We start from the raw sequence: 27,866 nt of genomic DNA on the forward strand, positions 1-27,866 counted from the left end.
TTACCACTTGTCATCACATTTGCAGTTGTTTAGTAACCTTCTCTGGATCTGAAAGACGAAAATAGTTTATTAAAAAAAAGCAACGCCTCAAAGCATTAAAGGCTTCGTCACACAGGCGCGTTTTCCGGGCGCGGCGTGAGCTATCGCGCCGCTTTTACATATAAAACGATCACGCCCCGCCCGGAAAACGCGCCTGTGTGACGGAACCTTTAATGTTAATTTAATAACTTAAGTACCTATGACAAATCCCTAGCAGGGAAAAAGGGAGTATGTAGTTGCATTTGTTCCTTCTTCCCGCCTCTTGCTCAAGGGACGTACACCAATGGGTACATTTACCTAATACCACAGATTAATAAATAGTTACTACGTCTAATACACCGATATCAACACATTATTAAGACGATAGTGGACATCTGAGGGCCTACCGCGAACCACGTTCGACGTGTTACCTCCCTGTCACACTTACGTACGAATTTACAAGTGCGACCTAGAGGAAACACGTCGAACGTGGTTCGCGCTGCCCTCCTAAGGTAAAAGGCCGTATTTTCAAAGAACACTATGTGAAAATACGGCCTTTTACCTTAGGAGGGCAGCGCGGTAGGCCCGCTGTTTCTACAATACAAACGTATTCGGGCGTTTTCTAAAATAAATATTGAAAACCCGATTCTCCCAGATCCTGGTGTTTTTGGGTTCTTTCAACTCAGAATCACTAGCATATTCAATCCTGATGATAAAAAAAATTGTCCCAAAATTTTGTATGAAAATTGTACATTCCTCTACGTCACGTTGCATACAAGTGAAAATTTTTCTCATACTAAAAACGTGCCGTAATGGAATGGACATTTTGGGACATCTTTTTTTAATGGTAGGATGGGGAGTGCTGTCGATTCTGAGTAGAATGAGCCCAAGAATGTCCAGATTTGAAAGAATCGGGTTTTCGATATTTATTTTAGAAAAAGCCCATTCCCCATTTCATAAGTTAATTTTCCATATCAGCTTCAGTGACGTCTAAGGTTAATAACTGTTTAAGTTTTAGGCACTAAGCCAAGTTTGGTATATTTTTAAACTACAACAAAGATGTAGAGCATACCAAATTTCATCTAAATCGGTTCAGCGGTTATTGATTCTCCATACAAATTTCCAACCCCCCTTTCACACCCTTAAGGGATGATTTTTATAAAAAGTACCCCATGTCCTTCCCTCTCTCTTTCTTTCTTTCTCTCCAAACTTTAAATCGGTCCAGCGTTTGTAGCGTGAAGAGGATTTTTTTTTGTTTTTTTTATCCCTACTAAATACTATACTTAGGCATTATTAAATTATACAACGGGACTTAATCGCGTATCTAAGACGCCGTTAGACGATGCTGATGTCAACTTAAGCCAGGCTTCTCCGAGACCACGGGGACAACGCCGTCCTCGAAACGTCGGAGGTAAATCTTAAAACCCCTAAAATCCCTTAAAGGGATAAGTTCGCCTTTGTACTGCCTATCCTGTGCCATAAATTTGTGTTTTGTGTTTGTACAATAAAGAGTTTATACATACATACAAAACTTAGATACGCGATTAAGTCCCGTTGTATAATTTAATAATGTGTAAAAATCGTGAAAGTTTAAATCAGTACTATACTTAGGTACCAATATATCTTAATTCACACGGAATTCATGTAAACAAAGGTGTGGCCGGTGACAAAAAAAACTTTTGTAGCATTCTAGGTAGGTATTTAAACATTTTAAACTGCCCATATTTATTCAAAATCTTTTTATATTCCACCGAAATAATGACTTAGTTAAAAGGAAACTAAATTTTAACTTAAAATATTTTAGTATGTACAGTCAGCAGCAGAAGTTGATTAGCGGCCAAGGTGTTCAAAATTACCTTGACACGCTCTTATTCTCTTAACAATAAAGTCGCGTCAAGATCATTTTGAACAACTCGCCCGCTTAGCAACTTCTGCTGCTGACTGTACATATAGGTATTAATGGAAAAGAAAAAGCTGCTTTTGTCGGGTAGTTTATTTATTTTCTTTAGGACATCATACTGAATGCGTTGATACCAATTAGACCCATATCCGAGATGACTTGACCGAAAATCGATTTTTAGAATATAATACAGTAAATTTATACATTTTGTGTTTGCGTCAAATCCGGTAGTTCTGATTTTTTGCAGACTTATTTATGATGTTGGCCCAATTAATAATCCAAGTTTGTGACCTCGAGCGCCGAACTCAACTTTGTCAAAAATCGAAAATACCGCGAAAATTTCGGTTTTCTTTTAGATTTGGGCGATTATAACCCTAAAAGACTAGTTTTTGATAGTACCTTTTCAGGGCGTTTTTAAATAAGACTAAATTTGCTACAATATGACACTTGATCTCTGTAGATTGAATAGTTTCTGAGATAAAGCCTTTCAAAAATGTAATTTTTTGAAATTAAATTCTAAGGCAAAGTGAGTGCTGTGAGTATGCACTTTTGTCTCAGGCGATGCCGCTTGGCACGATTGTTCCTAAGGTCAAACAAAGCTGATTTGGTCCGGAAGCCACGAGATCGTACCTTGCCTACCCCCCAAAAAGGGAGGGGAAAGGGTTGGATCCCTAGGTCCAATCTATGCTATATTTCTTCCTACTCTTAGGAACTAGGCAAGTTATATGGACCTGAGGAGCCGTTCAGCGGTTTAAGCGTGAAGAGGTAACACACAGACAGACACACTTTCGCATTGTTAATATTGAGTATGGATTGTATTTTTCCTTCTTATATATGTTCTTACTGCAGAGGTGAAAATATGAGACGATTTTTTATTGTCCCTCGCTAGCTCGCTACGCTTCGATCCTAATTATAAATTCTTATTAGAATATAATTAGAAAATCTTTCCGGACTCAAAATTAACACTTGCAGCAAAAGCTAAATTGTTAAAATAACTATTATAAATTAATGTATTACTTTTATGCTATTGAGCACGTCTCCCTGCGTGGCGACGGTCCGCTCGTCGGAGCGCACGCGTGGCGAGCGCTGCAGCATGGGCGCGGGCGCCTTGCGACGCGCGCCCAGCGAGGCCGCGCCCACCGAGTGCCCGCCGACCGACCCGTCCCTCGGACCGGCTACACCTGCAAACACTGGCAACACTTGACAATAACCAACAAGTCCGCTCATTATGTATAATATCTGGGTGACCGAGCTTCGCTCGGAAAACATATAAAAACTCGAAAATGCGCGTTTTCCCAGAGATAAGTCCTAGCTAGATCGATTTCTCGCCCCCGAAAACCCCCCTATAGTAAATTTCATCGAAATCGTTAGAGCCGTTTCCGAGATCCCCGAAATATATATATATATAAACAAGAATTGCTCGTTTAAAGGTATTAGATTAGATAGATAGATAGATTTTACTGTTCCCGCAAATATCTTAACGGATTATTTTGAAATAAATATCAACTAAATACCTACTTATAGGTACCTAATACCTACTAACTAAAAGAAAACAAAATACATCATAACTTAACTACTAAACAGTTAGGTTATTGCGATAAGTGCGGATCTGGGATAAATACGGATAATTCAGTCAATGTGGTTAATTCCGTCATAGGGACCAGGGATGTTGTGGATGCCGATTTTTTGACATCCGCGGAAGCGGATGTAAAAAACGGGACCCTATTACTAAGACTTCGCTGTCCGTCCATCCGTCTGTCACCAGGTTGTATCTCATGAACCCCGATAGCTAGACAGTTGAAATTTTCACAAATGATGTATCTCTGTTGTATAACAACAAATACTAAAAATAAAATAAAATAAATATTAAAGGGGGGCTCCCATACAACAAACACGATTTTTTTGCCCTATTTTTGTTGATGGTGCGGAACCCTCCGTGCGCGAGTCCGACTCGCACTTGACCGGTTTTTTTACTACCTTATCAGTCGCATACATTTTAAGCAACGGGTTTAACTGAATTTAATAGTTTGGCATTGTGGCAGAGTTAATCTAAGATCAGCCAAAGAATTAACATTTTACAAGAGACGGAATAACTTTTATCAGCTTTCTTTTTTTTCGTAGATTGGTATGTGTAGGTATATTCTCCAAGTCGAACTAAAATTTATATTAACTAACAACGCGTTTATTAAAAAAAAAAATTATGACGTGCCTGACGGCAGATAGGTATCTTGCCTTTGTGTTAATTTGTTTATGCATACAACTTGTTACACCAGCCACTGAAAGTGAGATGGGTACACGTTGTATAGGTCATACTGAGCATCTTTTACTATTATGGGACCAATACCGAAATCGCGAAACAAAAATTGACTCTCCCATACATTTTGGCTGGCTGATGTTAATATCTTGTATGGGAGTGTCGATTTTCTTTTCGCAATTTCGAGACTGGTCCCATAGTAAAAGTCGCTCAGTATTTCCTATATAATGACTTTCAGTGGCTGACGTAACACGTTGTAGATATTATTAGAATACATTTTTATTACGCACAAAGGCATTTTTCCTTTTTTTTAACTTTTCGATACATGTCTAAAGTGTCATTCAATAGAACTTGCTAATTATGTATACAAAAGTTACTAGTAAATTGACATTTAGTGTCAATTTTAGTATGGCAGTTTGTTTACATAGTTAGCAAGTTCTATTGAATGACATTTTATGGCATCATTGGCATCTCATAAGTAGTCGGAGACGTACTAAATGCAGTGGAGTGTCGGCACTTCATTGAGGTGCGGAAACATTTTCTTCGAGATGCCTACTCTAGTATGCTTGTTACATAAGCATAACTTTTCGAAATAGTATTTTATGCAACCGTTGTTTAAGAGGGGTCAAAAAAGGCGAGTGGCGTGAGTAACAATTTGAGGCGAAGCCGAAAATTGTTAATAAAGACGCCACGAGTATTTTTTGACTCAGTTAAACAACGTTGCATACAATACTTTTTCTACGACCAAGCCCTTACTTTGAATAAAATTTGTAAATTTAACAAATATTTTTCATTCAACAAAAATAATAATTTAAACAAGTGGAATCATATAGGACATATATGTAGGTAAACAAACCAAAAGTATACACGCGTGCAGCCGCGATATTGTAATTTAACTAAGAGCAAGTACCAGGGCCTCATGAGTTACAAGAAGGTGTCGCTGACCAACCGGCCGTGGGGTGCGGGGCGCGGTGGCCGGGTCGCGTACGAATATGAAGGTATCGCGATAGGTACCTTCATACCTTCTTGTAACTCATGAGGCCCTGGTACTTGCTCTTAGTTAATAAATTACAATTTTGGACAGTTTTTTTCTCGATTTTGGCCACAGTAGCCTATGGAGGCTAACAAGCAACGCTAAGCGGTGTTCGTAGTCTATGGATCTTGCTATATTACGGGTGTCACATGCGCGTTTATGACTTCTGAAGCAATTTTATTGTTTCTACTATAGAACCTAATGAATATTTTGTAAATTGGCAGCAATGCACTTAGTACCCATCTGTCAGAGATGACAATTAAAATTAGGTTGGCAACAATGTATTTTATACAATATTTTTTAAGTGGTGATTACACGAAGTATCGTAAAAGTACCAAAAAGATACTGCGTGTATGCACAAATACTTTTTTGGGGAATAGACTAAAGACTTGTCTTGACAACTATAACATAGGGGTTTAAAGGTGTGTGTACGACCTTTTAAATGACAAATAAAAGTACGGGAGTAGAAAAAAATCCTTACTAAACTGAGGAAACGACATGAACTGTGAAAAATAGTCTGCACTTATCCCAACATACCTTTCAATCAAGAAATAAGAATGTGACACCGTTATTAGAGGGAGTGTAAAACTGTGAACCATGAACATAACATGAAAATAACAAACTATTTTTTTAATGCTAGAGAGCCTACAAGTTTATCCCTACAAGACCTCAGCTAGCCTGGATTAAATAGGGACGCGTAGTCATTGCATCCAAAATCAAACGTCGAACTTGAACGACAGCAATGAAGTTCCGCTGTCCGTGATCTATTCGATGTGCTTTTTTGTCAAACTAACATTTAAGCTTAGACAGGGCTTTCCTCAACGAAGTCTTGGAGTCATCTCTGGAGGGAAATCCTCCGCTGCTGATGCGCGGTGTGTTTGTGGCGCGCGTGTGCTCCAGCACCCGCGCCGGTCTGGAGCCAGGGCCCGGGCTGCAGCTGGGGCTGGGGCCCGGGCTGCGGCTGGGGCTGGGGCTCGGGCTGCGGCCGAGCCTGCGCCGCGGGTTCGACTGGACTGAGCCGCGGGATGCAGCTGTATTGTCAAATTAAGTTTACTTAAATTAGATGACCTAAAGGATGTAGCTGTCTCTCACAATATTCCTGACACGTTCTCAGTCCCTGGTAAGTATTCAAATTAATTTCAATATACCTATTTACACTTGACTGTAAACCAAAACTGTTTTTTTTATAAAAAAACACTATATTTTAAAATGTTTAAAATTGGTTATAATGTTATTAATACCTGTGCTGTACATTGCAGAGTCCTTTTCGTTGGCGCGGGAAATGACTCTGTTGGCATTATGCGGAGTCACAGTGAGGGCATGGCATAATTTATTAAGTCGTTCGTATCTACTCGCGGTAATATTTGCTTCTTTGCTCTTTGCAGAGGTATTCTGGAAACATTTTAAAAGCCTAAAAAAAGCAGACATAGCGGAAATATGAATTAATGATACCGTGTGACACATAGGTACTGCTTTCCACATCAACTAAGTATGAGGAAAATAAAAAAATCTTAGTGTTGACACAATCTGACGCTTAAACAGATTAATTAAGCTAAAAAAAAATAATGCGCAAAAAAAATGTAAAAATAGTGTGCTTGAACAGAAAAGTGCCACTTTGATCCCTCCTAGCAGGGAAGAAAAAGCTCTTTTCTGAATAGGAGGTGTGAAAAAGTTCTTTTCCGAATAGGTGGTTGTTTTTACCCAAACGTAATAAGGTTCTTGAAAATCTAACTATGCTTAAATATAAATGTAAAACTAGTATATTTTGTTTCAAATAGGTAAGTAAATACAATTATTAGAAGTTCGAATAGTTTACACAGGTTTTTAGTGTACCGCACAAAACTTTGTTCGCGGTACACTTATGGGATCACTTCGGTCTTGTAAATCAGTTAAATGTGTTTAATACCACTTCGAAACATTGTCATTTTAGATTTTAGTTATTTACCTTTTTATCAGCTGCTGTCTTTTTGGATGGCGATGGAGAGGGTTTAATAGGACGTGAAGCTTGCACATTTCTAACGCATATATTTGTATTCTGAAATACCGAATCTAGCATTGAATATTTTGTAGATAAACTATCATCATTTGTTATTTTTATTTTTGATTTAGATAGTATAAAATGTGCCTAATTTACTCCAATATTCGAAACGGTATTTAGGTTTTAAAATTATTATCTTATGGTAGGTAATATGCTTAGATACATCATGTACCTACTATAATCTTTAAAACAACTTTGTCAGTAGAAAAAGTATGGCGATTAAAGTAGACCATCTCTACTATCATGTTGTAATTTTAAACAGGTCTTGTTGTCAATATCGTCATGTACAGCAATAAGTGGAGATCAATAGGTTAAACTAACATTGGTGAGATTAGTGCTGCCTCTACTACTGTTGGTTTTCACCGTGGTCATGCATCTGGAGTTAGCGTAGGAAGACGGGTTCATGGAACGCTCGCTGAACTCTGTGCCGCGCCGCGTGGTGCTTCGGCTCCGTTCGTTCTGGTCTCTGTTTAAAGTGAATCCACTTATTATCCTGTATAGAAAAATATAGATGGTACCTGTACCTATACCTAAAGTTAACATAGTATTGTACGCACATGTGCACTTAATATGCCTTGCCTTCACGAGATAATTTAAATTATATTGCCCATAAAAATATGTAGATAGGGTAGTGGCACCAATAGATGAACAATTCACCCCAACTTTAGATTTTTTTTTCTACATGTTAGAACGCGTTTACATTAACTTTAATTTGTTTACATGATTCAACATATATAGGTATCAAGTAAAATTTATTTTAATCTGAAATTAAATAACTATGTACATATCAAGTTCAAGTTGAGATTAAACGACTCCGAAATATCTTATCATTAAGGTCAATGTGGCTAATTCCGTCATAGGGACTATTCTGTCCATTTGCGTTTTTCTCGAACAACGAACAAAATTGGTAAATTCAGCGACAAAACGTCGGGTGACAAGTAAAAGTTAATAACTAACACCATTGAAATTATTGGACAATAAACCGTGTTACAAGTGTAATAAAGTGCATTGTTACTTTAATTTTTTGATATTACTTAGTGACTTTTACTTGTCACCCGACGAAATCAGCGATTGCTTTAGTTTCAGGAATCAAAAGCAAATGGTGTAATGCGTTATTTGATACCTACTTAATGAATTAATTGAATGTTTTTATAAGTCTTAATTTTTAATGGAATAAAAGCTAAAAGTTGAACTAGTAATTTTCTTCGTTCAAGTTTTGGTCATGAGTAGAAGTAGATAAACCAACTCAAACAAACCTTAAAGTAACCGTGTTAGATATAAAAAGTTACGTTCATAATTTGGTAAAAAAATCAACTAGGTACTTATTTAGCAGATGGAGACATGAAAATGTTAGGTATCTACCTTTTTCCGGAGAATTATAACGGCATTTGAAAAAACTAGGTTTGTCTAAAAGTTGAACACCGCTCATCTATTGGTTTATAAGCACTATATTGGAACCATAACTTGAGCAACAAAATTTTCATATTTTAATATTTAAAAGAAAATCATCATATACCTCGTAGTCGAGTGTGCTCAGAGCATAAAAAGGTCAACCACGGCGTTTCATGAACAAGAGATTTCCTTTGGCAGGATTGGTCCCTAGGACCCAAGGATGGAAGACGTGAAGCCACCCAGATTTTTGATGTAGGTGGGGGGGTGGGGGGTTTTTAAGCGTCTGCGACGTCTGAGGTTAATGATTCTTTAAGTTTAGGTTCTAAGTCAAGTTTAGTAAGTATCATTTTCAACTAAATCAAAGATGTAGACAGAATTCATCCAAATCGGTTCAGCGTTTATTGATTCCCCATACAATCCTACACCTTACCTTTCATTTTTAAGGGTTTTTTTTGGAATAAAAACTATCCTATTCTTCCCCGGGACTCAAACTATCTCTATACCAAATTTTATCTAAATCGGTTCAGCGATTATTGAATCTTCATACAAATTTCCACCTCCCTTTTTATACCCTTAAGGGATTATTTGTGAGATTTAAAGTAGGTATCCTATGTTCTTCCCTGAGACTCAAACCATCTCTATACCAAATTTCAACAAAATTGGTTCAGCAGTTTAAGCGTGAAGAGGGATTAAAAAAAGTATTTTTTTTTCATCTATCTATCTATATATATAAATGCAAGTGTCCTGACTGACTGACTGACTGATTCATCAACGCAGAGCCGAAACTACAAAAGCTAGAAAGTTGAAATTTGCACACTAGGTTGAATTTATAAAGTGTACAAGAGATAAGAAGCGATTTTGAAAAATTCAACCCCTAAGGGGGTTAAAAGGGGGATGATAGGTTGTATGGGGTGCAAGTTTTATTTTAAGCGAGGAATTTGAAACTTTGTAAAAATGTACTATATTAAAAAACAAGAAAATTAATTTCTGCGTTTTCGAAAATTCATCCCCCAAGGTGGCGAAAAAGGGGTTGAAAGTTTGTATGGAGATCAAATATTTTTGTGAGTGTTGGACTTGAAACTTTGTATATGGGGATATTATTATAAGACGGGAAAAGTAATTTCAGCGTTTTTGAAAGTTCATCCCCTAACAGGGTTAAAAAGGGGTTGAAAGTTTGAATCCATTACAAATGCTTTGAAACTTCTTAGAAAGGCATAGTAGCCGATGACAAAAAAAAGTATTTGCGACGTTTTAGGTAATTCAACCTCTAAGGGGGTAAAAAAGGGCATGAAACTTTGTCCTGGGGTGCAAATTTTATTTTAAGCTAGGACCTTGAAACTTCGTAAGAAGGTATTAAATTAAAAAACAAGAAAACGAATTTCAGCGTTTTTAAAAATTCATCCCCCAAGGTGGTAAAAAAGGGGTTGAAAATTTGTACGGAGATCAAATATTTTTGAGAGTGCGGGACTTGAATCTTTGTATTTGGGGATATTATTAAAATACAGGAAGAGTAATTTCAGCGTTTTGTAAAATTCATCCCCTAACAGGGTTAAACAGGGGTTGAAAGTTTTCTTAGAAAGGCATAATAGCCGATTACAAAAAAAAGTAATTGCAAAGTTTTTGGAAATTCAACCCCTAAGGGGGTTAAAAAGGGGATGAAAGTTCGTCTTAGGGTGCAAATTTTATTTTAAGCTAGGAACTTGAAACTTTGCAAATAGGTATTTAATTAAGATACAAGAAAACAAATTTCAGCGTTTTTAAAAATTCATCCCCCAAGGTGGTAAAACATGGGGTTAAAAATTTGTACGGATATCAAATATTTTTGAGAGTGCGGGACTTGAATTTGGAGATATTATTAGAAGACAGGAAAAGTTATTTCAGCGTTTGGTAAAATTCATCCCCTAACGGGTTAAAAAGGGGTTGAAAGTTTGTATGGAGATCAAATTTTATTTTAAGCTAGGAACTTGAAACTTTGTAAAAATATATGTTATTAAAATACAAGAAAACTAATTTCAGCGTTATTGAATATTCATCCCCTAAAGTGGTGAAAAAGGGGTTGAAAGTTTGTATGGATATCAAACATTTTTTCGAACGCGGGACTTGAATCTTTGTATTTCGGGATATTATTAAAATACAGGAAAAGTAATTTCAGCGTTTTGTATAATTCATCCCCTAACAGGGTTAAACAGGGGTTGAATGTTTGAATCCATTACAAATGCTTTGAAACTTCTTAGAAAGGCATAATAGCCGATTACAAAAAAAGTAATTGCAACGTTTTTGGAAATTCAACCCCTAAGGGGGTTAAAAAGGGGATGAAAGTTCGTCTTACGGTGCAAATTTTATTTAAAGCTAGGAACTTGAAACTTCGTAAATAGGTAGTTAGGTAGTAGGTTTTATTAAATAGAGGACATGTAAATCTTCTAAGGGGGTTGAAACTTCGTAGGTTGTGAAAGACAAGTCTCATGCGTTGTATAATATTAATAATTAAGAAATGATTAACCGTCCTACCGCAATCTCTTGCTGCATAATGTTCTAAGCTAATGTAGAATATATAACCAACCACCAATATACAAATCCACGCGTACGAAGTCGCGGGCAACAGCTAGTATTTTATGTGTTTTTACTTCGGAATGGTGTCATTGTGATATCATAAATGAATTCGGCATCCCCGATTTATAGGAAAACGATACCAAACTTGGCTTAAGTAGTAACAAAAATGATATAGATATCAAGATAAAGTTGAGAGCCCCCCCCCCCTAAAAATTTACATCAAGAATCTCGGCGGCTCCACTTCTTAAATCCATCCTTGGGTCCTAAGGACCAATCCTGCCAAAGGAAATCATTTGTTCATGCAACGCCGTCGTTTAGGGCCTCCACTCTCGACTATAAGATTTGGATACAAATTATGTTTTTGGCGCGAAACATGTACGATTGTACGCGGCGCCCACTCACGTTATTGCCTTAGAACTGAAATGTTAACCTCGGGGAAGAGTTAGTTTTAGTAAATAATACTAGCCTAGGCTAATTAGCCCGTAAAGTACGTCAGGATTTATTTATTTCGATTTTAAAGCCAAACGTTCATCTTCTGGGGGTAAGTCATCTTTTCGTGCTGGGTAGTGGTACTACCGATCATTATAAAAAGGAGACAACTATCATAGTTCGGGTTCTTAGCTTAAACCTAAACCATGTTGAGGGAGATATGTCCCCCACATATTTCGTTTACCATAGTATGTTACACGTATGTTGCTTTATAGTTTCAGAGCAAGTATTTAAGACTACTACTACCAATTAAATTTGTAGCTGAATATGCTGCATTTCATGCCAAGTATCATGCTTCCTGCCGGATGGGACCATAGTTTCAAGATTAGTCAAGGCTAGGCGCCGCATAATAGTGTTTTTATGAGAATTCATATGATCATAATTCTTTTAAAAAGAAACGCTTACCCTTTGCTGAAACACCTCTGAAAACTGTGCTTAGACGACTTCGTGCTACTATCGCTTCCCATCTGCGGCTTATTTACGGCTGTTACAAAAAAACAATTCTCATAAAAACATACCCAAGACTAGACAAGGGAGAAATATTTGGTCCTTGGGATTACTTGATAAAAAAATATTATGTAGGTACATTAATGCCTGTAATACAAACGTATTTATTAACTAACAATTCAATTATTAAATCGACATTATTTTGATTATTTAACACCTTTCTAATTTTATGTACATGATTTTACAACAAATAAATGAAATGAAAATTTTGAATAAGTCTCTAACATATAAATAAATAATTTACAATAAATACCTATAAACTAACTTATATACTAAAACTACAAATAAATACAGCACAAAACATCAATTATTATTTTACACATACAGGTACATTAATTAACGTATGCGGAGTGAAATGTGGACAAAATTCAATGTCGTATTCATATATGGTCTATGGTCGTATTAAATCAAAACAACGAGGTTATTTTCCATAAATTCTATAAATGTTCATGTTGTTTAATGAACAAACGTTACATGCAAGATAAAGTTTATTCAAATGTGAGATTTTCTACGGCAGTTATATCTTATCTTATACCTTTAAACGAGAAATTCTTGTATATTTATTTATTTATTTATATATATATATATATATATATATTTCGGGGATCTCGGAAACGGCTCTAACGATTTCAATGAAATTTGCTATGAGGGTGTTTTTGGGGACGAAAAATCGATCTAGCTAGGTTTTATCTTTGTAATAACGTGCATTTTTGAATTTTTATATGTTTTCCGAGCAAAGCTCGGTCTCCCAGATATTGGTACTTTAAAGCTATCGGTGTTGATAACACAAATGTTGGCATTTGTTTTAGTTACAAATTTATCTTCCTCAGGAAACTTCGTATGCTCGACATGTTTCACATTCTCGTCCGTTGGACCATTGGTGTTCTCAAAATAATAGTTACCTTGCCATGAATTTCCATTTTAATTAAGTGACATGATTAATCCCCATAAATCCCACAATGTAAAAACAGTTGTTTTTTTTTCAAGAGTTATTTTCGGAGACGGTGCTGGGCTTATATTAACTTGTCTTGAACGTTTGCCGATGCCCATATCTTCAAGATATTTTTAAACAGTTTTACTGCAACATTTGAATGTTCTCGTGACCTCTGTGTAAGATTTTGTGACTCAGCTGGGCTTCATTTTCTGTAATGGATCTCTCCCAGAAAACTAGCTAATCCTAAAATGTTTCCCTGAAGACCCTGAACCAGACTTTCTAGCGGTAGTTTTCTTGAAAGAAGAAAAGATGCAAAATTATTAGAAATTATACAGTCAGCAGCAGAAGTTGCTAAGCGGGCGAGGTGTTCAAAATTATCTTGACACGCTCTTATCCTCTTATCAATAAAGTCGCGCCTATAGACTTTAAATTTCTGTTTACTTTTTACCTACATGTTCAAAAATTTGTCCAGATTTCACTCCGCATACGTTACAAGGGTACCTACGTGTAAAAGGTAGATGAGTACTCTTTGTTATTGTTATGTTGAAATAATATTTACTTATTAACCCCTTGAACGCTTTACGTTATAAACAAAAACGTGACTGACACCCCAAGGTCACCCGGGTCATTATTTAATTTGGGTCATTATTTTCGGTAATAAACGAAGTTGGATCTTTACCGTGTCTTATACTTATATTATAAGTAGTAAATAAAAAAATATTTATACATGTCGTTTTCCATTTCACGATATCTTTAGAAGATCTATGTTTTTAGGGTTCCGTACCCAAAGGGTAAAAACGGGACCCTATTACTAAGACTCTGCTGTCCGTCCGTCTGTCACCAGGCTGTATCTCACGAACCGTGATAGATAGTTGAAATTTTCACAGATGATGTATTTCTGTTGCCGCTATAACAACAAATACTAAAAACAGAATAAAATAAAGATTTAAGTGGGGCTCCCATACAACAAACGTGATTTTTGACCGAAGTTAAGCAACGTCGGGCGGGGTCAGTACTTGGATGGGTGGCCGTTTTTTTGCTTGTTTTGCTCTATTTTTTGTTGATGGTGCGGAACCCTCCGTGCGCGAGTCCGACTCGCACTTGGCCGGTTTTTTAAGGCTCCAAAGGGTCAAAATGTCACTACCAACGCGTGTCGCTTGGTCAGATTTCATCAAAACATGAGCTAAAAGTCAATTGAAATGTAAATTTATGACTAGAATTTACTAAGTGCCTAAAACTATATTAGTTAGTACATTCATTATTGATTGCACAAATTAAATTGTGTCCTCCAGAACTAAATGGCACCATCGAACTTTACCGGCCCTCGCGGTACCGTCATTCCGTGGATGCTACTAGCACATCATATAGCTGACCAATAGAAAGCAGTGTTGAGATCCTGCCGCTGCCCCCGCGTGCCCTTCGTCGCCTAGTAATCGACAGTGGGAACACACTTCAACATTTGTGTCCCCATATATTTTATTTTCAAATAATAAGACGATTACCGTGGTTTCGTTCAAAAAATTTGTCAGGTTCTGTGTGTCTTATTTCTCGGTAAGTGGAAATCATTTTGATACGAATCCTATTTGATACGATGACTTATTCGAATTGTTATGACGTAACTGGAAGAATGTTCTGGAGCATTAACTATGTTCAGGGTTATGAGACAAAATGTTAGTTTTTGTCATCACCGTGGTAGTCATTACCACGGAATACCGTGGATATTTCGACCACGGTAATAACTATTCCTCCACGGTAAGGACATGGAACCCTTTTTAACAAGCTTTTATTAGGTCGACCTGTATGTAACTATGTAATGGAATCTAAGGTAACTAATTTAACCATCTTCCAAGGATCGTAGCGTCATGAAAATTGGCAGCTGTATGTAGTTCTGATGACAATACAATAATATGGTACTGTCGAACTGATTTGATGATGGAGACAGGAGGTGGCCATAGGAACTCTGTGATGAAACAACGCAACCTAATTGTGTTAGGGGTTTTTAGAATTGTCTCGATGAGTATTAGTTGTCTGTCGTAAGAAAAATACAGTCAGCGATAAAAGCTTGTACCAAAAATTAAATGTTTGCCAAAAACTTATTTTATTGTTTATGTTCACTTTTAACAGGATCTGCCGAAGGAGAGATATTATTATTATTTTGTATTTTATTCATATATGTACTATAATATTTCACTTAAAGTGAGAAAAAATACATTATTATTTATAAGGTTAAAATGATAATTTGTCATTACCATGTATTAGTATGAACTAATCACATAAAATGTCATCACCATGACACTTTAAAATTCCGAGGTTTATATCTTAGGAGATAAGTTTCACAGAAAGGCACCAAAACGTTTTTCAAAATCCTTGCATCCTAAACATTGATTATGGGCAAACAAATACCTAAATTAAAGATTTTTCAGATTTTTACCGTTGACATGCCAATTTACACCAAATCAAATAATGGCTCCTCTACACGATGGGCCAGCGCCGGCCACTCCAAGGGACGCAGCCATGCGGTAGAATGAGATAGCAATATCACTTGCTCCCTCTAACGCATAAATGCGTCCCTTGGAGTGGCCGGCGCTGGGCCATCGTGTAAAGGAGCCATAATGACCCGGGCGCAAGCGAGCTAACGTAAACCTTACTTGAAATGAAAGTGAGGAGGTTAGTTTAACAGCGTACCAGTGGAACGTCATACTCATAACACCTATAGTTGCCCCTAGGGCACGACTAGTAACGACGACTTTGGGTGTTCTTGGCGTTCAAAAGGTTAAAAACTTTATTACTTTTTAATATTAAAATTCTAAAACTTTAATACTTCGGGGTATGGCTAAAAGTGGGTGCATTTAAGGAAACTGAATGGCATAGTTATTTTTTTTTGTAAAATACAATAATCGCTAACAGCGTTGTTGTAACGCGGACATTATATTTAAAAATCCACCAAACAATTGAAAACGATGACATTTCGAATAGGTATCGATCGTCCGAGATAGTACTTGCGTTTAGTAGCAAATGTATAAACTCATGAGAAACTCATACTAAACACTAATACCAGTAATACCCAAACCAAACAAAACCCGGACCTGATTTCCTGTAGAGTCATTCAACAATCTCATCCCCTGGCTATACCCGTTTGCAAATTCCCGGGAAATTCCGCTAAGCCGTTAAGCAGTTTTGGTTGTAGATGGAACTTGGCACCGGTTAAACAGTCACCAAAAATGAGATGCTAATAAATCCGAATCTCCTGAGAATTTGGCGCGAATAGGTATAGCCAGGAGAACGCGATTTTTCAGGAATGACCCATATATTTACCTTCTCGAACTTTGGAAGCCCGGGGCCTTGGTGGCGCGCAGCGCATGTGCCACTGGACGGGCGGCGGCGGACTTGACGGATTGCGTTTCGATAAAATCTTTGTGCCGGTTGTCCCTTTTACGGCCTTTTCGGCAATCGAATACACTCCGTACTTGTGCACCGGAATACGATCCTCATCATTAAAGCACTTTTTCCTATCACAAACTTCATTAAGGTTAAGATATTATTACAAAATTAGACAATTCGAAGCTACTATTCGTATCGTATCTATATAGTAAACACCCCTATAATGGACGTGGAACCGGTAGTGGGATACATAAAACCACAAATCCTCTAAAATAAGTATCTAAAAGAAGTTTACTTATAAACACTGGCAATATTTTACCATAAATAAGAGTCATAGAGCTGTTTAAGTTAGACTTTTTATTAATTTCGGTTACTTTTTAAGAAATTGGCGTCAACCCAAAAGTTGTCGTGTCAATGAAAAAAATAACCAGTAAGAATTCTTAACAACTTCGCTAAGAGAGGCGAGTTCATATATTAAATTGTAATTAATTATTACTTGGTGTTAACTAGAATGTGTTTTGTTAATTGCATTTACCATCAGATAAGGTATACAACACACTATGTTGTGACTCTAGAGATGTATAGGTAAATTTTAGCCAATCCCATTATAGGAGCTGTAAAACTGCATACCTCCTATGATGGGACAATTTACATAATGATGCTTGCCGCCATGGCATGTTTAAACAATACAGAAGTATAATGTAGTTACGAATTACTTATGTCAGGAGGTCTCCTCGGATTTCGGATAAATTAAAATCGTTTTTACAAAATTTTATTTTACTTGCCCTATTAGTTTGTATGCTAGTTAGTGTGGTTCAAATCTTGGAAGTTGAATTTGAGCCACTTTCGGATTTCCGATTGAGTTGAAATTTTGGATACGTATGCAAATCGGATGACAATGCAATATTATGATAACATGGACCTGATCTCATGATGGAGACAGGAGGTGGCCATGGGAACTCTGTGATAAACGCGACCTAATTGTGTTTGAGTTTGTTAGCATTGTCTCGATGAGTATTAGTTGGCTGTGGAAAGAAAAATACATTCTTACATAAAAGCTTATATACCAGAAATTACTAAAAACTAGTTTTTTTCCAAAAAACTTATTCCCTATTCCAATATCTTATACTGATAGGGTATGTCCATTATAGGGGGCCCATTACTGGATCCACGTCCATTACCGGGATTCCATTACTGGAGCTTTGGTGTCCATGACTGGAGAAAAAAAACGTAGTTTTAATTTGTTAAGTATGTGGAAACGAATTGCAGTATCTTTGATATAACACGCCTGAAACATGAAAGAAGGATAGGATATTCATCTTTTAACATGCTAAGCGCTAGAACTTTTACATGTATCACGGAAATATCACAAATACTCCAAATTTCCTCTAAAATGTCCCATGACGGCCATGACTGGTGCCGTTACTATAGGTAGGTACAGGGCCGGATTAACCCTAAGGCAGAGTGGCAACTGCCTATGGGCCCCGCCTCGGCTAGGGGGCCCCGGAGCCCCGCGCTCGTAAAAAAATTTTTCTTCCAAATAGCCAAAATTCAATAAAAAAAATTGTATGGTACCTACTCATACCTAATGTCCAATATCAGTTTCTCAGACACAGAAACATTAAATGATTATGAACCTAAATTATGTTATTTTATAACTTTTAAAGTCTTTAATGTCGAGCCCGAATTTCAGGCTCTCGAGGGCCTAAAACCTCATCAATGGAAAGTCAATGAAAATGAAAGAAAATGTGGAGATTGCTGAGCTCGACTTTCAGCCTCACTTTTTACCTCAATTTTTGGTTTGTCTTCCAAATTTCCTCTTCTTCAGCTTAGCCTTTGGCCTCGCTGCGCCAAGCTCGGCCTGCGGCCTCGCTTTTTAATACAATGGACATTGGTTAGCGTCTGCGCTCTAGTTGAGCTTATCCTGAAACACGGCTTTGAACTCGCATGAAAGCACGCCTCACTGGGGAACTTCGGATTTTTAGGCCCGGCCCGGCCTTTTTAACACGCTTTCACAATTATTTCACAAAAAATTTCGCGCTCGCTGGGCTCGCGTTTTTTGCTGCTTTTCAGGTTCACTCTGTACCTACATGCTAGCTTGACTGGTGAATGAAGTTTCATTTATACATGGAAAGTCTATATTATTAGGTTAATTTTAATCATGTGGCTCGGCGTATGGTTTTATGGTCGGACAATCGCTGTTCAGCCTGGCAAAATATTTAACTACCTATTGAGAAAAAAAGGGCTCTCCCCACACTTGACGCAAAAAGGAATCGGCAAAAACTGATAGAAAAAAGCTTTATGTCCACGCAATAAGAGCGAAAAAGATATCGCTTGGCATGTTCAGATCGGCTGAACTGACACCTGAAGGTTGAAATTAAAATCGCAAACTTACATCCTTGTACTGAACAACTGAACATTATGTATGTAGAATTGACTGTAAGGGGGCCCCGAGCATTGCACTGCCTAGGGGCCCCGACATGCTTCATCCGGCCCTGGGTAGGTACAGTTAGGGCTTTAGGCACAGATTAAACAAAACATTTTAATTAAACAATTTTAATCTTGGGATATTTTTCATTTCTTGACCTAAGTAACAGTGTTACTGTAACACTGCGATATTATTTAGCATCTGTTTATTTAGGCGAATTCTGCAAGCATAGCTGGACAATTTTTCAACAAACAGTGCCGGCGACTCTAGTCATCAGCGACTCCACCCCTTTTATTAACATAGAAAAAGACAGATAGTCTGTCTCGTCGCGAGATACTGTCGCGCCAATCATGTGCTAGCCCGGCTGAAGTACTTAAATGCAAAATATATATATATTTACCTGTAGATGTTTCCTTGCTTTGTCAGCCAAGATTCTAGTTGCTCTAACCATTCCTGTAATACACCACATTAAGACTAGTGATAGCGGTACACCGCGAAATTCAGTAAAATGCTGCAAATGGTGTTACAAGGTATGAAAATCGGTACCTATTATTGATCTTTACGCCATTTAAATCAATTTGATCCGAAGCACTAAAAAAACGAGGAGTTATGATGTAATTTTTTTTTGTATAAAAACTTGCCCAAACTTGGTATGTTTGCAAAATCATTTTGATTATAATTTAAAAAAATGTAATGATGTGACATATTTTTAGAATCGGCTCAGGAAAGCCCTTTCGTTTAATACCACACACGATAGGTTTCTAAACAAAAATAATATTATTCCATACAAAAAAAGATGACGTAACTCCTTTTTTTATGCTTCGGGTCAAATTGATTCAAATGGCATGCAAATGAATACACTGATTGCAGCGTTTTTTGGCGAACCGCTAGCGCTAGACTTATTCGGCGTTGGTTTCGGCTACGAAGGCCGCGTAATATTACTAAAAACTTAGTTTGTGTGGTAAGTAATATTTAAATAGAGCTAACGAAGTCAGAGGGTGATAAGTGTGATGAAATTTACATTCTACATATAATTAGTCACCTGTTGATGGCCGATGACCGAGCCCGGTCTGCATACCCTCATCCATCCGATCGCTTCGCGCGCGGTCATCCGGTAGTGTTTGATCAAGTAACTGCCGATCAGTGACCCCGTGCGCCCTAGACCTGCCTAAACAAATCCTAAGTCAGATATCAGGAATAGGGCTTGCAAATATTCGAAACTTTCAGATATTCGAATATTCGACTTTTTCTGACGACGTATTCGAATAATTATTCGAATATTATAAAAAATAAGAAAAGGAACGAGAAATCGGTTTATTATCGTTTTATTCAAAAGCTTTTTTCACATATTGCTAAAACTAAGGATATTTGGCAGAAATCCACTTAATTGACTAATTTTATCATCCTACTATTTATAAGATGCCCTCATTTATAAAAACAAGTAAAACGCCAAAATTAGACGTACCTATTTAATATTTCTAGATAAAACTTATTATAAATGCGTCGTTGCGTGAAATAATATAACTTTAACCATCCAAACACAAGATATTTTTTAGTAGGTAATTATTTTCCGATTTAAATTAACTTGTAATCACTCAGAGGCCTTTAATTTCATTGTATTTTGAATCTTTATTGACTTTATTTGTTTTGGCAAGTTATTATTCCTAATGGTCGGCTAATTATATAATATTGGATTATTTAAGGGAAAAAGTTAGTTGAGGACTGGGTGGATTATTCGTCAGCTAAAGGTGCATGGTTAGATTACCAAGTTGGGCAGGATTGGTATGATTAAATTTGAGAATTGCGATAAGTGGCAAGGTTTAGACTTCAAAAATTCGCTTAACGTACGCTTGTACTGAATAAACAGAATGACCCTTTAACTTAAAACTTACGCACCGTAAAAATAACATACTTTTTGATTTCGTTTTCTTTTAAATTGAGTTAGGTTTCACTGTATTCACGAAGTCTATCGAGAGGAATACACTAAAAATATTATTTCCTTCGTATTTGGGTACCTACCGTTCCTCATTCACTGTAAATACCCGTAAAACACACAGAACTTGGAGGATACAACTAAACGGAGTAGCCATTAACAGGCTTTCCCCTCTGTCGAAAATAGGCGGCCAACGGTCATACACAATGTATGGACTGACGTTTATCTGACATGGCTATTTTTACGTTACGCATACATTTGACGTTCCCCTCCCCCGCAAAAATCGGCAGACTGTTTTGTACAGAAAATTACAGACATGGCGTCTCCGATTGATTATATCCTCCAAGACACAGAAACTGTAACTACAGCGAACATAGACATAGATTTTTTTATAGTAATAAAAAATATTCGAATATTCGAAACCTGAGCGGCCGAATATTCGAATATCAAAACAGGTCGAATATTCGACTAATTCGAATTGCAAGCCCTAATCAGGAAGGATCAGACGGTAGGTAGGTACCTACATCTCCTGGGTCTGCCCTAGCGAATGATACAGGTGAACCTAATCTGCCACTCCCTTTATAATATAAATATATATATGTAGGTGCACTGCGGTAAGCGTAGACCACAATTAAAACTCACAGCACTTCTGCAGTTATCGGAGTGTAAATAGTTTAGCACCGGGCCACAACCACAATATCGAAAACCCATAAAAACAAATACTCGCGGTAAGTACCTACACATAGTTGTGTTATGTAAATTACCACGTTAGCTTGAAAGCAGATTACATCATAAAGTTGAAGAGAACTTCGATAATCATACGACTAGTCAATTCAAGCTATACCTAAGCCGAACAATAGCCAGCAGGTGGCTTTAGATAATAAACCCGTAACCTTGCAGTGCACGGCGATAGCTCCAGCAGTGGCCTCGCTGATCTGGAGGAACTTGAATAGGATGTGTCGCGGCGGGCACGAACCGTCTGAGAAGAACAGGTCCTGGTGGGCGATACCGACTTGGGTGAACCTACACGTCATACAATTGTTATAATTGTATTCAATTGTGAATAAAACAAATAACAGAAGTAATCATACGTTCAAGTAGGTAGTTGATACTGTCTATCACTTTGATGTCATAATCATAACCTTAGTGAGAACCATATAATTTCGGTGGCAGATTTTCAACATTTCGGATAATTAGGTACCTAACTATTAATGGTGCAACAGGGCCGCAGCGCCCGCAGCAGCAGGGATTGGAACCAATAACAAGACAGACAAACAATCATCCTTTCCAATTGCCTGTCTACAAACTGACATTAGGTATGTTGCAAACTGCACGGTATGTGAAAAACCTTTTCTCGGGGCGATCTTGGTAACTTGGCTTTAACCATAAATAAGGCATAAGGGTGACAGAAATCATGCGAACTTGAACCCTATCACTTTGAAACGAAGTCCAAAATCATGTGGGAAATATATTCCCTCAGTTCCCTGTGCCTTATAAAGGCTTAAATATTTTTCTCAAACATGCTCGGAAATGGTCGCATAAGTATTGTTCGTAAATTGAAAACGCAAAATGCTCAATTTTTATCTTTTCAAATATAGGAAAACACAGCGGAATAAAATGGGTTTCCATAGTAACATTTTACTTCTAGGAATAAAATACTTAATCGTATGAAATCCCATTTTATTCCGCTTGCATATAAATTAAAAGTTGCATTCAGCCAACTGAAACCATTCGTTCAACCAGACAAATATGTCAAATTATATGGAAGGACAGCCAAAACGCAAGAAACACCTTAGGTGTTTTTTTAGCGTATTTCTGTGGCCAAGCGAAAACTAAGAAGCCACCTACATTGTGGGGCATATACTCAATGCTCAAATGTACAATAGGTACCTACTGAGTATTAAATGCGTTATTTTATTGGATTGTATTCGCGTCACTTTACCCCTTATGAAATACGCTTTACTAAATTGAATTGGTTTGATTTCCTCACATAATTTGAGAAAAGCACTATAGTACTATGCCTTATGGGAAACGGTCGAAGAGATAGTTCAGATCCGGAAACCGCTACCAACTTTTAGTATGTTGTTGGGCATGGCATTGGGTCTCCAAAACTGCCGGGAGACAGCGGCGCCCGCCATCTACTTCAGCGGAATGACGTCATCAAAATGACTCCCGCCTCGTTGCGAATATTGCATATTGCTCCCAAAATATGCATTGCACATACACGTGTGGGGTATTACATGAAAGCCAATTAAATATACTATATTTAATTCATACACTGTGTACCAAAATATACAACAATTTAAGAGCAATTCACAAAGAAATCAAAATGATGTAAAAAATATTCGATTATTTGGGTTTCACAACCAAACCAAAAGTCGGACGTTAAAGCAATGTTCTAGAACATTAAAGATGACTTCTCAAGCGTTACATATATATCAGACAGCTAAGCTCCTAGTATGTTATTACTTTAGCAATATAAATAGGATCATAAAACTGCTGGGAGACAATCTCTACAGTGCCTTGGTGATAAATAATGGCGTCATACATGTGACCACTGCCGAAATTTGCAAAATCTAAATTATAACTATACCATGAGTCATACATACACGTGTGCTACATCAAACGAAAGATGATTAAATATACTATGATTCGTTAATACATTATTTATAAAAAAAATTGTATATTTTAGGAGCTACAACCAAAGAAATAACACTTTTTTTGAAAAAAGTTCGTGTTTATATATTTTATAGCTCAACTAAAAACGTCATAACAATTTTGTATATAATATTAAAGACACCAGTTATTGGACTATAGGTCACAGCTTAAATTTTAAATTTCCGATAAAAACTGTGGAAGTTGTACAAAAAAAACTAGAGCGCGCCAACAATTCTACCTCAATGCGCTCATATTATGTAAAGAGTAGTCCTAATTATCCGGTATTAAATGGAAGGACATTAAATAAAATACATGAAAATGACATTTTTGACTGGAATAATAATTAATAAAATGAATTTGCTTGATAAATATGCAAAATAACGATTTCTTTTCCTTCATAATCTCCTCCTTTGAAAGTCGGTTAAAATTTAGCTTTTTGTCACTTGGGGTACAAAGTAGAACAGATTGACACCTCGTTTATCAAAATCAGTTCAGTAATTTCGCCTAATGTATGACGCCATTATTTATCACTAAGGCACTGTAGAGATTGTCTCCCAGCAGTTTTATGATCCTATTTATATTGCTAATAACATACTAGGAGCTTATGCGGATTGTCCTGCAAATGACCAATTTTGATTTTTTAAACTTTAAGGCATTTGTTCTAGCGAATACCTACATTTTGATGCATAATTTCCACAATTTTGATCAGATTTAAAAATGTTTGATATATATGTAACGCTTGAGACGTCATCTTTAATGTTATAGTACATTGCTTTAACGTCCGACTTTTGGTTTGGTTGTGAAACCCAAATAATCGAATATTTTTTTACATCATTTTGATTTCTTTGTGAATTGCTCTTAAACTGTTGTATATTTTGGTACACAGTGTATAAATTAAATATAGTATATTTAATTGGCTTTCATTTAATACCCCACACGTGTATGTGCAATGCATATTTTGGATGCAACATGCAATATTCGCAACGAGGCGGGAGTCATTTTGATGACGTCATTCCGCTGAAGTAGATGGCCGGCGCCACTGTCTCCCGGCAGTTTTGGAGACCCAATACCATGCCCAACAATATACTAAAAGTTGGTAGCGGTTTCCGGATCTGAACTATATTCCCATAAGGCAGTGCACTACTATGTATACCTCAATGGAAACTGGGATTTTCCGACTCGGACTTTGGCATCTAGGTACCTACCTCGTCAGAAAATACCTTTCTTTCCATCCCTCGGCAACAATGTACTATAGTCAACCTAAGTCATGTCGTCTCTTGATTGTCCTGGTACAGTCGCCATCAGATATATCGGAGCGGCTAAAGCTCTCACATATATCTGAACACGCCTCTATTGTCAGGGCGTTCAGATATTGTGAACACCTTGGCCGCTCCGATGTATCTGATGGCGACTGTACAAAACTTTTCATAGCTGAAATACTTAATAAAATTGTGGAAGCGCAAACTTAAGGGACTTCATATTCCGTCCATCTATATTCTGTAAGTACACAGTCCTTATAGAGGCACTAGGTATATTATTATGTATAAGTACTGTGCTGCTTGCATCAATACACTTCGCTTTATGCGACTGTTATTCGCAAATATCGCAGCATAGTAGGGTATTTGACTGTATTTAAAATAAATTATTTTACACCATGCATGAAATAAAGCACCAGAAGATTAATAGAAACTATTAGTAACACATACACTGCAGTTATTTTTAGACACAAATTCTATTTTAAAACCCGTATAAAACTATAAAGAGTATGTAATTTGATTGTGACGTCACAAGCTAGAGTTTCATAGTAGTAAAATCGTTTTGACAATTCGAAAAAAGAAACTGATTTGACTAGTAGTCAAATACCCCATTGTTGACAATGAATCTCGATCTCACTCGCAAATCATGCCTAACACGCCTTATGATACTTATTACTAAAATAGACTTAGATCAAACGCCTACCCCTGCACTAGGTACTTATAAGATCGCTAAATACAGTTTTACTCTAAGAGGGCTAAACCCGAGCAAAATGCCTTTATTCATAAATACCAACTCACACATCTCCATCATAAAGTTTCTTGTTCAATCTGATAACCATTTTGACATCATTCTCTAGAAAATAATTCATATAAATTTCAGGTGGATGGTATAGATTTACGCTGTAGTCGACATCAACCGGTCCAATGAAAGCTAAAAATTTTCCTGAAAATCACAATGAATAGGATATTAAAAGTTAATGGTACCTATAACTTTTATATCAATATCATTAACAAGTTTTAATTGTTCGTTTACCTGGAACTATCCAATTTAGATCACCTCCTGCTATCTTGTCCAGTCGATTATAATCGTCGTAATTAAAATCTTTTAAGTTGAAGAATCCCAAGTCCCGAGCTTTCTTGATGGCCTTAAGGCAATCTAGTATAGTTATTGTAAAAATAGAATCCCCGTCAGATGCATCTTGAAAAGGTCTTGAACAGAAAATAATTAATAGCAGTTGTGAGATATTATCGGCACGTTTACGACGTGTTAAGAATGTACTTCATAGTTGGTCCCGAATAGTCTCGATGGTCCCATTGTCATCAGTTTATGATGACGGGATTCTGAAGAAATAGAGGAAATTCTTCAAATATTATTAGTTTATTAGTCACACGCGCGCCTAGTGATTTGGTTGTTTTTAGGGTTCTGTATCTCGAAAGAAAAAAACGAAACCCTTATAGGATCACTTTGCCCGTTCGGCTGTCTGTCAAGAGTCAAGACCCATTATCCGGGAACGCGTGGAGGTATCCAGTTGAAATTAAAACCATAAGTATAACAAGGTCGCGGTGCGGTGGTGTGTTACGACTTGAAAACGACATTTAGTGAAGTTGAACTGCTAATAAAAACTATAAAATAACGATGACATTACACCTATTTTGTGCTGTCAGTTCTTTTCTTGTAAAACGTTACGAGTTTTGGAAGATAAGCGTAATTTTTGGAGTTGGAATATCTTTGTTTAGCTGGTACCTACAGATTTGAATCCTTACAATATACTTTCCTTAGATTACCGGTATTCAAACCCAGGTGGTGTTCATGCAGCTTGGCAGACATGTTCGCTACCCACTAGGGTACAGTGACCGGTAAAAGGTACAAACAATACAATTCAATAACTACGAGTAAACTGTATAGGTACAAACCGGTAAGTAATTGATCCATTCATCGTAAGAGGCTTCAAGGCGTCTTTCGGAGATAAGCCCAAGAGCAGTATTCCGTAACAGCCCATGAGAAAGGCTGCATTGGCCGTTTTCCTCGGATCTGACGACGTGTAGTGCACAATAGCTTGATTGTTCAAAAATAGTTTCAATTTTTCATTCAACAATTTACAGTATTTATAAACACAACCAAGGTTAAGGGGGCCGAAGTCTGAGAAGTAATTTTCATAAACTAGTTCGTTATCGATACTAAAATAATGTGTATCTGGCCTACTTTTGATTTTTTCATCATTTTTCAAACTGGCAAAATATAATATGTTTTTAATATACTCTGTCTTAAACACAAACTCGCTACCACGCGACATCTTGCAATAGCAAAGTTTTGTTTGAAGTTATTATAAAATACATTTTATAAGAAAAATAAAATATCCAGCCAAATGCCACTGAGATATAACAAATTTACAAACAGTTGTACCTACACGTGACATTATATGACAGGCATTTATTGAAAAAAGTTAGGTGGGAATACGGTAATAATGCCCTGTATATCGCCAGTAATATTGTAACTCTGTTTCTATAGTTTGTCAAAGGACTGTCTCATTTCAAACATAGAGAGAATCATACCAGGGCTGCCAGTACAGATTTTTTTATTATACGATTCAGTGCCTGCAATTATACGAAATTCGATTGCATTATACGAGAACACAATTAAAAAAAACGATTAATATTAAATCAATATTTTTAAAACAGGGGTCTTACCGCGAAGACCGAAATTCGCAAATTGCGGGGGTCTTTCTCTTTTACTCCAATGAAGGCGTAATAAGAGTGACAGAGAGGGACGCCCGCAATTTGCGATCTTCGATTGATGCAATTATAGCCCTGACGTTGACGTACGGTTCCATTAAATTGTTCTTACTCTCCCATACATTTTGGCTGGCTGATGTTGATATCTTGTATGGGAGTGTCAATTTTCTTATCGCAATTTCGGGGTTGGTCCCATAGTAAAAGTTACTCAGTATAACCTCTACAACGGTTATCCACCCCATTTTCAGTGGCTGCCTGGCTGGTGTAACACATTGTATAGATTAGTACATCGTGCAACATGGGGGTAAGCGAGATTTTGTAGACGACGTCTATAATTCCCGACCCGACAGCCGCAGACTCGA

At 37.0% G+C, this 27,866-nt stretch overlaps 1 protein-coding gene across 1 annotated transcript; it reads right to left on the minus strand.

The window, feature by feature from the left end:
- LOC134660666 (dual specificity protein phosphatase CDC14B-like) lies at nucleotides 1-27,164 on the minus strand. The gene is made up of 14 exons (XM_063516443.1): nucleotides 26,686-27,164; nucleotides 25,805-25,980; nucleotides 25,570-25,714; nucleotides 21,751-21,880; nucleotides 19,967-20,092; nucleotides 19,325-19,377; nucleotides 16,431-16,624; nucleotides 12,080-12,158; nucleotides 7,565-7,709; nucleotides 7,151-7,240; nucleotides 6,447-6,597; nucleotides 6,000-6,236; nucleotides 2,936-3,099; nucleotides 1-48 (listed from the first exon to the last, which is right to left on the minus strand). The coding sequence occupies exons 1-14, from the start codon at nucleotides 27,063-27,065 to the stop codon at nucleotides 1-3; spliced, it is 2,118 nt and encodes a 705-aa protein (XP_063372513.1). The 5' UTR covers nucleotides 27,066-27,164.
- Nucleotides 27,165-27,866: the final 702 nt, after the last annotated feature.

This window comes from Cydia amplana, chromosome Z, assembly GCF_948474715.1.
Source record: "Cydia amplana chromosome Z, ilCydAmpl1.1, whole genome shotgun sequence".
NCBI classification, from domain to species: Eukaryota; Metazoa; Arthropoda; class Insecta; order Lepidoptera; family Tortricidae; genus Cydia; species Cydia amplana.